We start from the raw sequence: 14181 nt of genomic DNA on the forward strand, positions 1-14181 counted from the left end.
GAAATAAAGTGTATCCCATAGTGTGAAGAAACAGGGATAGAAAATTGGGGGAGATTTGTTTCCAGTTTACACAATATTAACAATGAAAGATTTTTGCATTCTCAGTAAGTTCAGGCATTATCCTAAAATGCACCGGTGAGATTCAGACACACTGATACACTTTGTTTAAAATAGTTTGTACGAACACAGAAAAAAAAAAAAGGTCGTGCTCCCATAAACGAATCTCATCATTTATTTTCGAAGGGTAAAATAAGATTGACTGCTTGCATCCAGTCAGCGAAAACACAGATATGTAGATCCATAACCTACTCAACACAAGAAATGAACAGTGAATTTGCTAGGATGAGAAGTAACGTTTTATATATATATATATATATATATATATATATATATATATATATATATATATATATATATAATGTATATAACTGATAATTCCCTAGCTTGGCGCAGAAGAGGTTTTAGTCCTGACTGAACGGAAATAAAATTAGTGGTTCGAGCTTGAAAGAGCCACGAAAATAATCCATAACGAGTCGTCTGCCTCCATTATCCGGAAACCTAACTTTCGGGTTTCATTTTGTGAACTTCATCATTTGTTTGTGGAGTTGTTTGTCCATTTTATGATTGATTCGAGCTACTAAAACACCGATTTTTAACGGAAAATACTTATGCCATGGCTGCTTAAGGTAGAAATAACCGAAATTATTTTAGAAAAACGATCAGGAATGTTGGGGTTTTATATAGGAACCTTTTCATTTGTTTCAGTGGGAAAACGTAGTCCAGTCTTAGAATAAGATCGTGTTGAGGAATGATATTTAGTATATTACAATCTATAAATGTGCCTAAATGTAACGGTTATATGGTTTATCTCTTGTTCCATGAACGGCAGCTAATAAACAACCTTTCAAAGTAACCTTTATACTATATATATATATGATATATATATATATAATATATATATATTTTATATATTATATTATATATATATATAACCTATATATAGATATATATATATTATATATAGATATACTATATATATATATATATATATATATATATATATATATATATATATCTATATATATATAGATAGATATATATATATATATATAGATATATATATATATCATATATATAATATATATACAATATATATAATATATATATAATATATACTATAATTATATATATATATATCTAATATATGACTATGTATATATATACTACTATATATAATAAATAATAATATATAAGATATATATAGTATATATATATATATATATATATATATATATTATTTAATTTCTCAATACGATTATACTCTAAGACTAGATTTTCCCATTGAAGCAAATGAAAAGTGTCTTATATAAAAACCCAACATTCAGTTAATCATTTCTATTATATCCACCTTAAGCACCCATGACATAAGAATAAAATTCAAGCACGTTGCCCGATGTATTTTCCGTTAAAAATCTGTGTTTTAGTAGCTCTGAGCAATCACAAAATGGACAAACAACTTCACAAACAAAAGGCAAAGTTCTCAAAATGAATCCCGAAAGTTAGGTAACCGGATAATGGAGGCAGACGACTCATTATGGATTATTTTCGTGACCCTTTCACCCTCGAAGCACTTATGTTCTCTCCGTTCAGTCAGGCCTAAACCTCCTCTGCGTGAAGCGAGGGAATTGTCAATTTAGGGGGAAGAGAGGAGCACCTCCTTCCTTCCTTAAGCAATTTAACGGGGATAAATTTCGGTAATCTCGGTGGCGCGGGTAGTCCTTTCGGGGTAGGTAAGGTTGGCTCGATCTACTGTTTTGTCTTTGTAAAGATAAAGATGTGATGCGTCTTTATAATTATTATAATTAAGGTTTCACCGTCTTACCCCATGAACTTTCCCAGATAACACACACACACACAGATTGTGTATCAAAGATAAAATTTCCACTTATTTTTTTTTCAATCGGCAAACCTCCCAGAAGTCGTGCTTTTTATGTACATCTGGTAATAACGTTGCTGGAATAATCAGGAAATATCTTCCTTCGAATAACCAGATAATCTCTTAAATAATTGTAGTTCAATTATTTGTCAGTTCACATAATCTCTCATGAAGGTAACAGATTCATGTACGGTAATCAAGTAATCTCTTTCGTTTTAAATCAGGTAATCTCTCTCTCTCTCTCTCTCTCTCTCTCTCTCCTGCCAAGTCGTGAGCAAGCTTTCTCTCTCTCTCTCTCTCTCTCTCTCTCTCTCATCTGCTATGTTATGAACTCTCTCTCTCTTTCTCTCTCAATTCACCCTCAGCCAAAGTGGTTCAAGCAGGCATAAAGAACACTGTAGATTGGTGGACAAATTAGTAAGAAATGCAAAGGTAAATGAGGATAAGAGAGTTGCATCACTTTGTAAAGAAAACCCAAAAGAATTCTTTGCGCATGTTAATAGTAGGAAACCAATAAAAAATAGCATAGGTCCCCTAAGGGACAATAGAGGTAACGTGGTGAACTCAGACTTGGAAAAAGTAGAGTTACTGAGTAAGTTTTTTGCTAGTGTATTCACAACTGAAGACACTACCTCAATACCGGAACCTCCTATTAAATATGAAGGGGCACAACCACTGGACAAAATAATATTTACAGAAGACGACATTAAAAACAAAATAGACAAACTCAACAGGTTCAAATCTCCTGGCCCGGATGGGATTCATCCAAGAGAAATTAAAAAGGTAAAAGAAGAGATAGTTCCTCACCTATATAAACTCTACAGGAAAAGTGCTGAACAAAGAAAGGCACCAAAAGGATGGAAACTAGGAAATGTGCCCCTAGTTTACAAAAATAGTCCAAGAGAAGAGCCGGGAGATTATAGACCAATCTGCCTAACGTCGGTCGTTTGCAAGATTTTTGAGTCCATAATTGCAGATCAAATTGTGGATCACATAGATAAAAACACCTTATTGTTAAACAGCCAACACGGTTTCAGACAAAACAGATCCTGCCTATCAAACCTCTTGGAGTTTTTTCATAACATGCTAGGTATTTACGACAGTAGTAGAGCAATAGATATACTCTACTTAAATTTCCAAAAGGCCTTTGACAAAGTCCCACACAAGGAACTGATGACAAAAGTTAGAGCTTTAGGAATTGTAGGAGAAACAGCAGCCTGGGTCGAAGACTGGCTAACTTATAGAAAACAGTCTTAATAAATGGCGAAGAATCAGAATACGCAGATGTAACAAGCGGAGTTCCCCAGGGTTCTGTCCTTGGCCCTCACTTGTTTTTTATTTACATTAATGACATTGATGTAGGCTTAACTAGCAGGATAGCCAAATTTGCTGATGACACCAAACTAGGTGTAAATGCAGCAGACCCAGATGCAGTGGAAAGTTTAGGAAATAATCTAATGAAAATAGGAGAGTGGTACAAAAAATGGCAAATGCCTTTTAACGTAGATAGTAAGTGTAAAGTGTTACAAATAGGAACAAACAACCCTCATGCCAGCAACATGCTGCTTGGGAATAACATAAATAGTGTAGAACAAGAGGAGGACCTTGGAGCCATTATTACTAAGGACTTAAAATCCACAAAGCAGTGCATAAAAGCAGAAAAGAAGGCACAGTAACTAGTGGGATACATAAAGCGGTAGTTCAAATACAGAAACAAGGAAACTGTGCTGCAGCTCTACACATCAATAGTTAGACCCCATCTTGAATATGCAGTACAGTTTTGGTCACCAACACTAAGAAAAGACATAAATAGACTAGAAGGGGTACAAGCAAGAGCCACAAAGTTAATTTCATCCATCAGGCAAATAGGTTACCGAAGACGACTAGAGAGCCTGAACACGTATGGCTTAGAAACACGGTGATTGCGAGAACAACTAATAGAAACATTTAAAATAACATAAGTAGACAGTAACCTATTTACATTAAACGAAAACTAGACAAGACAAGAACTAGAACTGAAGAGATACAACACATCCCATTATGGGAACTTCTTTACATACAAGATATGTGACACGTGGAATAAACTGCCACCAGAAGTTGTAAACAGCAACAGTGTGGAAGAGTTTAAAAGAAAGTAAGATAAAATCATTAGGACACTTTGAATGCACAGTAAAACCTGCTCCTACAAGTAAGTGAGCACACGATGTCTCCTCGGATGGACTAACAAGTCTTTGAGACATCCTGAACCTTGTAACTCCTTGTAACTTTCTCTCTCTCTCTCTCTCTCTCTCTCTCTCTCTCTCTCTCTCTCACCTGCTATGTTATGAACTCTCTCTCTCTCTCTCTCTCTCTCTCTCTCTCACTCTGCTATGTTATGAACTCTCTCTCTCTCTCTCTCTCTCTCTCTCTCTCTCTCTCTCTCACCTGCTATGTTATGAACTCTCTCTCTCTCTCTCTCTCTCTCTCTCTCTCTCTCTCTCTCTCTCTCGCCTGCAAGGTCGTGAATGAGCTCTCTTTCTCTCACCTGTCAGGTCGTGGTCGAGGAACTGCCCCCACTGCATAACCATCATAGTGATCCTGTAGGCCGGGCGGTTGAGGGCCCTGTGGATGGTGGCGCTGGTCTTCCTCGGGTTGGGGAGGTCTCCTCCCCTCACGCTCTCCCGCAGAACCTCGATGCCATCACTGCAAGATATAAAAAGTCACTGCCCAAATTCACCACTAACCAGGCACCTTCTCAGACTGAAAGTCAAATTTGCTCTCTAAAGCAACCGAACTGAAAATAGTTCAGTTTCATTCTAAGACAATTTTACTCACAATCGCAGAGATGGCATCAAAATACACCCTTGACCCGATCTCGCTATCAAAATTCAAACTTACATAGGCCAACTGGAGAGGCAGTCTCTCAAAGAGAAAATTGAATTAATTTTAAAACTGACGAAATTATTGGAATTCATTCTAAGACAATCTTACAAAGGGGACAATCCCACCAAAGAGTATCAAAATTCACTTTTAACAAATCCCTCCATCAAGATTCAAACTTGAACACCATCTGAAAGATACCAAAATTCATTCGTTAAACGCCATTGAAGGAAATCAAAATTTATACTTAAAGAATCCCATTGATAGAAATCAAGATTCACTTACAAAACCCAAAGAAGGAAATAAAAATGCATTCTTAAATCTTTCAAGAGAAAGAAATCGAAAATCACTCTTGAAGAATCCCACCGAAGGACATCAACATTCAGCTTTAAAACAAAGCTTCTAAAGAAAATCAAATTCACTCATAAAAACTTCTATTTACGGAATCAAGATTCATCCTTTCGCTATTCCAGTTAAGAACATCCAAATTCATTCCAAAACTATCTCATATAAGCAAATTAAAATTCTTTCTTAATAATCCTACGGAAGGACATAAAAGATTATTTCTTAAGCAGTCCTACAGAAGGATATAAAAAATCATCTCTTAAACAATCCTACATTAAGATATAAAAAGTTATTTCTTAAACAGCCCTACAGAAGGATATGAAAAAATTATTTCTTAATCCTACAGGTCATAAAAAAAATTTTCTTAAGCAATCCTGCAGGACAAAAAAATTCTTTCTTAAACAAAAATCGTATAGATGAACAGAAAAAATTCTTTATTAAACAATCCTAGAGAAGGACAAAAAATTCTTTCTTAAATAATCCTAAAGAACATAAATTCTTTCTTAAACAATCTTATAGGACATAAAAAAATTCCTTCTGAAACAATCCTACAGGACATAAAATAAATTCTATCTTATATAATCCACAGAGCCACATAAAAAAAATCTTTTTTAAGCAATCCTACAGAAGAACATGAAAAATCCTTTCATAAACAATCTTACAGAGGGACAAAAAATTCCTTCTTAAGCAATCTTATAGGACATAAAAAATTCTTAAACAATCCTATCGAAGGGCATAAAAAAATTGTTTCTTAAACAAATCTACAGAAGGGAATAAAAAATTCTTGAACAATCCTACAGAAGGACACAAAAAAATTCCTTCTGAAATATTCCTACAGAAGGACATAAAAAAATTCCCTTTCTGAAACAATCCTACAGAAGGACATAAAAAAAATTCCTTCTGAAACAATCCTACAGAAGGACATAAAAACAATTCCTTCTAAAACAATCCTACAGAAGGACACAAAAAAATTCCTTCTGAAATATTCCTACAGAAGGACATAAAAAATTTTTCTTAATTAAACAATCTTACAGAAAGACATAAAAAAATCCTACAGAAGGCCAAAAAAAGAAAATTCTCTCTTAAACAATCCTACAAGACATAAAAAAATTCTATCTTAAACAATCCTACAGGACATAAAAAATATTTTTCTTAAACAATCCAACAGAGGGACATAAAAGATTCTTTATTAATCCTACAGGACACAAAAAAAAAATCCTTCTTAAACAATCATAAAGGATATAAAAAAAATTCTTTCTCAAGGAATCCTACAGGAGGACGTCTAAATTCATTCATGAAAAATTCCACCCAAGAAAAAAAAATCCATTTCAAAATAAAGCCAAACTGAAGGTAACGTACAATTCATGGTCGACAGTCGAAACTTTTAAACTGATCTGATTCTATTCAATTTTTGATTGCATGTTCTGATATATGTAATGTTGTAATATTTAAAAAGTCCATGGTTTATCTCTCTCTCCCAAACAGGCGTCCTGTCCTGTGAAATCTTTCTGACGACTCATCATCAATAATGATAGAAGAGACAATAAAAATATTACTCTTACAACTATGGCGACCTGCTTGCATCGTAGCTTTATGTCATGACAGAAATAGTATACACTGCTTAGAGAGCATTCCTGAATCCATTCATAAGACTGCAGCCCTTTAGAAATGGGCAACTCCTTTTTGTAGGGATTCTGAAAGCGAAGCTTCCTGCAGAAATATACACTGGAAAGAACTAATCTCTAAATATTTTTATTACGCTGATCTCAGCAAAACAAGAGTTCAATAGGCTGCTCCGCTAAACCGAGCGAACATATTTGGTTTCTTTCACCAACTCTAGAAACTTTACGCTTGTTACATACAAACATACATACACAGCACACATCCACAAGCACATATATGCAAACACACGTATTCAATTATGTTTTTGGGTAAAGTCCTTCTCGTAAGTAGTTCTCGATAAATGCTGATGTATATGTGCATGTGTGTGTGTGCGTGCTCGCGTTTCAGGCCTGTACTGACATGAATTACCCAGTTTTACCAAATATCTAACGAAAAAATGTTAAAAAAAATGGAAGCGTTGTAATTTGAAGTTAAAAAGACCTGAAAGCTTAAAACTTTATGATCATAAAGTCGATCACGTGTTCTACGTTCCAAATATTAATTTTATCCACCACTTCAGGTCAAATTAGGAGAGGAGATTAAGGCAATGATACGAAAGTTGATCCACTTCAAAGGTCCGGAAGTAGCGATCACTTCTGTTTTACAGAGATAAGCGCTCTGCTAACAGGGATTGATCCGAAAGTTAGAAAATGCCTCAATTTTACAGACTTATCTTCAAATCCCCCAGTATTGAATTTATCTCTCTCTCTCTCTCTCTCTCTCTCTCTCTCTCTCTCTCTCTCTCTCTCTCTCTCTCTCTCTCGCCCACACATACGTACGTAACATGGATATTCTACGCCAGAAAACTACAAAATTTAAAAACTGGAAATAAATGAAAAGTGCGTATCGAGACAACACACACACACGCAACGCAAGTAGTTCTTCCACACCGGAGAACTTATCATTAAGCTAGGATAAAATGAGAGGAATATAACTTACTATACATCTGCGTGTGTGAGTATGCATGTTTGTGTGTATGTGTGTGTTTGAGTGTGTGCGAGCATCGCAGAGAGAGAGAGAGAGAGAGAGAGAGAGAGAGAGAGAGAGAGAGAGATGAAAGTCGTACAGACTTTATCATTCTCTCTTCCCCTGATTACAGGTAATTTGCGAATATCTGGGATTGCCAACTTGAAGATTCATAGTCACGGTAAAAAGTACACCTAATGACAAGCGGCAAACTACCTGTAATCAAGGGAAGAGAGAATAAGGAAGTCTATACGCATTTCTCTCTCTCTCTCTCTCTCTCTCTCTCTCTCTCTCTCTCTCTCTCTCTCTCTATTTGTGTGTGTGTGTGTGTGTCATACACACATATACACACATGCGTGCGCGTATTTCACAACAGAAAGATTAATCCCACAGCAAAACACACTGTTTGTACTAGATGCTAACTATTCAGACATTCTTAGTGTGTCTCGACGACGGTCTACGAGTAACAACCTCCACTTATAGACCTGCCGTCGTCCAGCCCTGGCTCCAGTGCTCTCACCACTACCTCCTTCATAAGCGAGCTTCAATCGAAGCACGGTACGTACCGTCCCTGGCGAAAACTAACCTGTAATCCGGAGGGAGAAAGCGGGCGAAAGGTCTGTACGCAGCTCCCCACTCCGGCTTGTCGAGATTGTTGCAGGTTCCGTCCAGGGTGCGGTACATGACGGAATATGCCGGGCACGACTGCTCGTTAAACTCCTCCGTTTTGACGGGGCACACCTCGAAGAGCGCCGTGTTTCTGAGGGAGACTTGCTCCAGGCCGAAGAGCGACTGCTGTCTCGTCAGGAGAAACCTGCAAGGCAACATACAAGAAGTTCTCAGTATATTTCTTTGAAACACACACACACGCACAAACACACATATATATATATATATATATATATATATATATATATATATATATATATATACCAGTTTTATAATTCATTCGCTCACTCTCCAGACACCCACTCACTCTCTCTCTCTCTGTCTCTCTCTCTAAAAGGTGCAGTATTCTAATTCTGCGCACTCACTGTTTCGACAAGAGTTCCGACGCCTTGAGAGACGCGTATCCAAAGCTGGCAAGATCTTTGCTCTTCTTCTTCTGCTTGTTGAAGGCCGCCAGGTACAGACCGGGATGACCCTTCTTCAGGTGGTATCCTGGAAGAATGATTTGGTTTTCAAAGCAATGTTTCATTATTACTATCATTAATACCAGTGTGTTCATATTCATGATGTGCATTAACCTTTCATACGGAAGCGCCTTTTGGAGGAAACGAACCCAGCTGGGTGTCATTTGTCCAAAAAGTGAGGAATTCGTGAATTGCTAAACAAATAAAGAACTGGACAACCAAACTTGTCATTATTTACTAATTATTAACGTCGGAGCTATTAAATACCATTCATTAAAGTGCGTTAATTAACATTCATGCGGGAAAACCTCGCAGGATATCACACAATTTAGTCTCATTGGTCCAAAAAATAAGGAATAAGTGAATTGCAATACAAACAATGAATAAATAAAGACATCTCATCAGAAGAGAAATTGCTCAGGTAATTATAACAAACAAAATTGGTCCCGTAATCCTTTTGAAGAAGAGGCCTTGACGATGCTCCTTTACGGAGTTCTAGATGACAGAATTTCCAAGCAAACTTAACTTCTCACGGCAAGCTCCTCTCATTCTTTCCAACCTCTTCACGGCGTATAGTTATGAAACAATTACTGCTGGAAAGTCTTAAAACTACTTTTTTCAACTGACAGATGTCATAATATTATATATATATATATATATATATATATATATAGATATATATATATATATATATGTATTATATCTATATATTATATAATTTTTTCTTTGCACAACCATAATTATTTGAGCATTCAAATTTAAAGAAAAAGTGCCATCATGTCGGCATGTTGCTCACGCATGAATAAGCTACAAATGTTTGTATTTTTTCCGCTTCTATGCAGAGTTTATAGACAGAACATTTAAAGTCTATTATTTGAAAGCCAGCAGTGGAAAGGTAATTTATCAGTCATAAAGTAAGGTCTAGGAATGAGAAAATCTCTACAATGCAAATTAGCGAAAATCTCATCGCATGTTCGTCCAGTACGGTAGATAAATCTTATGTCCTTCCTGTTGAACTGGGAAAGTTTGCTTTACTTTTCTGCATTAAGAGTGACTTCAGCCTTTCGTTTTAGCACTCAGGGAAATTCAAAAGGTGGATAAACATCCGTCTGAGCGTCCACAAATGTATTTTTGAGATGAAATAAGACTTTATGCTGCCGTGCAAAAAGGCAGAGAGATGGCAGGCACTTCAGGCCAGCCACATATGAAATCAGAACTAAAGTCATTAACATACAGAACAATTTTGTGTCCTACCTATCAGCAAGTTTCCCCACAATAAGCTGCAGGTCCCGATGCTAGGTAACCAATTGGTTCCTAGCCACGTAAAAATATCTAATTCTTCGGGCCACCCCTAGGAGAGCTGTTAATCAGTTCAATTGTCTGGGTAAACTATGATATACTTAACTTTTCTCACGTGGTACACTAAGCATCACTAAACGGTGCTTTCTTCTCGTAGGTGCATCTAGCTTTTAGCCATAAAACATACCTGACTTGCTCTGTTCTTTTCTTTAATTTTGCTGCCCAACCTCTTTAACTGTCATCTCATAAGTTAACTGGAATTCTCTCCCAGTTTCACCTGTATAAGCTCCTTGACATCTGGTAATTGTTTTAATTAACTTTTTTTTAATTAATTTTTTTTTATCTTTTTATCTTATTGTATAACCACTTCAAAGCCTTATTTTTCACTGCGTTAAGCCCAGAATGGCCAGAAAGTGCCACAGTGCCTGGCTCAACAGTCCAAATTTTGGAAACCAATCAGGTCTTACAATTCTGATAAACGGCTCAATATAGGGTCCTAAACATTTTAGACCATCGACCCCTTCATGGAATCCTTGATTCCTCATCGACCCCTGGTCGTGTACAAAAAAGTAAATTAACAATAACAATTAAGTAGATGTGCAGTTTCTGAGTTCATTTGTGCGGGAGACTGCGTACCAAGGCTTGCGAAACTGTTGAGAGTAAGTCTTCATCACATTTTGAATATCATCTTTAATTGCTTGTGTACTATGATCACTTCATCAATGTTATACTATTTTTCTTTCTTTGCTCTATTAAGGGAGATACTTTACGTTGGTTTCAGTCCTTCATTATCAGCACTGGCAGGAGCTTTTTCTACAAATGTCAGCATTCGAGCCCACAAGTTCAATCGACCCCTTGTGACCCCAAGGCATTTATCGACCCCTTGTGACCCCCAGGCATTTATCGACCCCTTGTGACCCCCAGGCATTAATCGACCCTTTGTGACCCCCAGGCATTTATTGACCCCTTGTGAACCCCAGGCATTTATCGACCCCTTAAATAGCCCAATCGACCCCGGGGCTAAATTAAGACAAAAACAAACAAACTAACGAACAGAAAAGACGGACATACAAACCCTCATTGAATAGTTGAGGCTCCTTCACATTGGTCAGGTAAAGGGTCTCGTTGATGCCGTGTTCGGCGACGTGCGACAAGATCTTCGTTCCAACGTCTCTCGACTCGCTGAACTGCAGTGGCACCGGCATCGATTTGGACTGGCGTACCCACGCCAAAGAATACGGCTCGGGGCGCGGGTCTGGGCCCCATCGGTATGTCGAAGTTAATGTCGTCTGTGGAAGAGGACTGCGAGGACGGGGGAGGAGTGCTGCCCACGACGGCAATTGCTGCCAGGAAGTAGATCGCGAGCGCCATTTTGAATGGAAGCCTGGTGGAAGCAGAGAAAAAAAATCTCTTTATTAATTGCCATAGCACGAAAATAACTTAGCGGTTATTCAAACACTGTTTAGAGAAAAAGTCTTAACTTGAAGTTCTTCATACAATGGAAACAAAATTTTAAATTTCTGCTGGAAGCAAAGTAAAAAAATCTTTCTTTTAATTAACATAGGAAAATGATAACTTTCCGTTTATCCAAAAACCATGAAGAGGAATCTTTACTTCAATAACATACAGTGAACACAAAGTGATATTAAAGATCTTGAAGGTAAACATCACATGTTGATGCTACCTCTATAATATTGAAAAATAATAGCACAACAGCGCTGAAGCAATTGTATTAAAATATGACTGACATTTGCATCAGTTTAAACAGGAACAATTCATTACAATTGCGTTGAATAACAGCACAGGACAAAGGTGAAGTTTCAGCTTAAACTAGATAACTTTTGACCTTTCAGCTTGTATAACGATTCCGGTATTCGGCCGAAAAAGAGAGAATAGACGGGAAGAGATCGTTCAATGTTTTTGTTCAACCAATTCATACTCTATATCAGGCATAATAAAAATGGAAACTGTTACAGATGAAAAATCTTAAATTTATATAAAGAAATATTTTACGACTAGGGTCATTCTCTCTCTCTCTCTCTCTCTCTCTCTCTCTCTCTCTCTCTCTCTCTCTCTCTCTCTCTCTCTCATGCAGAGAATCTAGAAATGTCTAAAGTGAAATGATCTAATGTACTGAAGTGATTGTCTCGTTAGACTGATACAAATACTCCTTTGAATACATAAACTGATATTTACGTGACAAACTGCGTGCCTGGAAAATCAACCTAAAAATGTTAACTTACTGTAGAGTAAGCTAAGTGGTTTAGGCTGAGCTGGCTGCGTACAGTCACTCATATAAGTTCATAGATGTCCGGGTGTTTGAGAGAGATTTCCATTTCACCCCTTTCTGGATGACAGGTGTCTGGGAGTGCGAAACTGGCCAAATCTTGAACTACGGTGTGTGCCCGACTTACGTCACTTACAGACCCGTTGTCCAGAAAGGGGTTGGATGGAATTTAGTTTTATTTCCAGAGACATCCATGAACTTATATAAGTGTGTACATTAACGAATAAGATTTCTTGTTCGTTAAAAAGACAATCACTCCAACATTAGCCCCGCCAAATGTTTTTCAGCAGCCAACATTAGTTCGTTGGTTAAAAAAATTAGATATTGAAAACCCCTTTCATTCCGTTTTTCTTCCTTTTTATTAATATCAACCATAATAAGAAAAGTGTGGGACTAAAAACTTTTCAGACGGAGAAAAAAAGTAAAAATGCCTGGTATTTCTCCATAAAAAAATATGCAACTTGAAAAGATTTCTATTAAAATTTTAATGTAAAAAGGATTTTATTATAGGCTCGTTTTTATGAGCGGGCCATTTTATCTTCTTCCATATTCTGCTCTCTCTCTCTCTCTCTCTCTCTCTCTCTCTCTCTCTCTCTCTCTCTCTCTCTCTCTCTCTGAAATGTGATGGTTGTGACAAAATCATCTATAAAGGAAATTATCTTGTATACCTTAAGTCCTATGAAATAGGGACATATGGCTGATAATAATTTTTGATAATAATAATATTTACCATAATAATGATGACAATGATAAAGCAATAACCTAAAAAGGAGTTACTAATAATAATTATAATAATGGTAATAATATTGAATAAATCACCAGTGGAGAAGGAGAATCGAGCAGGTTCTCGAAAGCTCTTGTTTGTGCATATATTTCTAAGATACATACTTACATCCACACCACTGCAGATTTCTCAGCCATTTTAGTGACTCATGCTATGATGAGAATTTTATGAATAATAATAATGATAAACTGAATTGTTCCAAAGTAACATCGTTGCCTACGTGACCGTCCACAGAATTGCTATTTCTTCAACTATCAGTAAACATTACAACTCAAGCTATGGACATGGCTAAAAACTTTGTATTGGGAAATTCATTCCTAAATGGAACCTGACTTTCATACCTGCTAGAGTATCGGATTAATAACCTAGAGGGTGGTTGAGGCTTGGTTTAGTGCCCATAAAAAAAAAAAAAAAAAAAAAACAAAAAAAAAAAAAAAAAAAAAAAAAAAAAAAAAACCCTGATAGGTCTGTTGCAAACGGCAATGAAGCCCGGAAGCAGATTCCCGAAATGTGCTTAACCGGGTATGGAGACCTTTGCCTGAAAAAAGCGGGTCGCCATATCTTAAAAATTAACCATAGGATTTTCAAATGGTTTGACCTAATTCAATCTAACCTAACCTAACCTAACCTAGAGTCATGCCAAAAAAACCGGGATTTTGCAGCCCGGAAAGCCGACCGAATGAGTGGGTTTTCTTTAGAGCAACTAGGGCGCATGAAAAGAGAAATGACACAAAACACTTTGTTCCAAACATATCTAAAACCATGCTCAAAATCATTTGCTATTCATAGTTCGCTTTCATGATATTTTTTGTGCAATGTCCAATGCTGTTGTGCTACCTGCCCATAATGCCATTGTGACTAAATAAGAATAAACAGAACCGAACAGCACGAAATATGCACCATTGAGGGC

The 14181-nt window shown here is 36.7% G+C and overlaps 1 protein-coding gene across 6 annotated transcripts in view; it reads right to left on the reverse strand.

The window, feature by feature from the left end:
* Window positions 1-14181, reverse strand: part of LOC135223709 (peroxidase-like) — a 214887-nt gene that overhangs the window by 66366 nt on the left and 134340 nt on the right. For all 6 annotated transcript variants that reach the window (XM_064262436.1, XM_064262442.1, XM_064262441.1 and 3 more), the window contains 4 exons: window positions 11276-11584; window positions 8803-8929; window positions 8355-8582; window positions 4461-4618 (listed from right to left, as the gene is read on the reverse strand). In XM_064262436.1, coding sequence (XP_064118506.1) covers window positions 4461-4618; window positions 8355-8582; window positions 8803-8929; window positions 11276-11584 — 822 coding nt within the window. The remainder of the gene's footprint in view (window positions 1-4460; window positions 4619-8354; window positions 8583-8802; window positions 8930-11275; window positions 11585-14181) is intronic.

The sequence above is a fragment of the Macrobrachium nipponense genome, chromosome 10 (assembly GCF_015104395.2).
Source record: "Macrobrachium nipponense isolate FS-2020 chromosome 10, ASM1510439v2, whole genome shotgun sequence".
Classification (NCBI taxonomy): Eukaryota; Metazoa; Arthropoda; class Malacostraca; order Decapoda; family Palaemonidae; genus Macrobrachium; species Macrobrachium nipponense.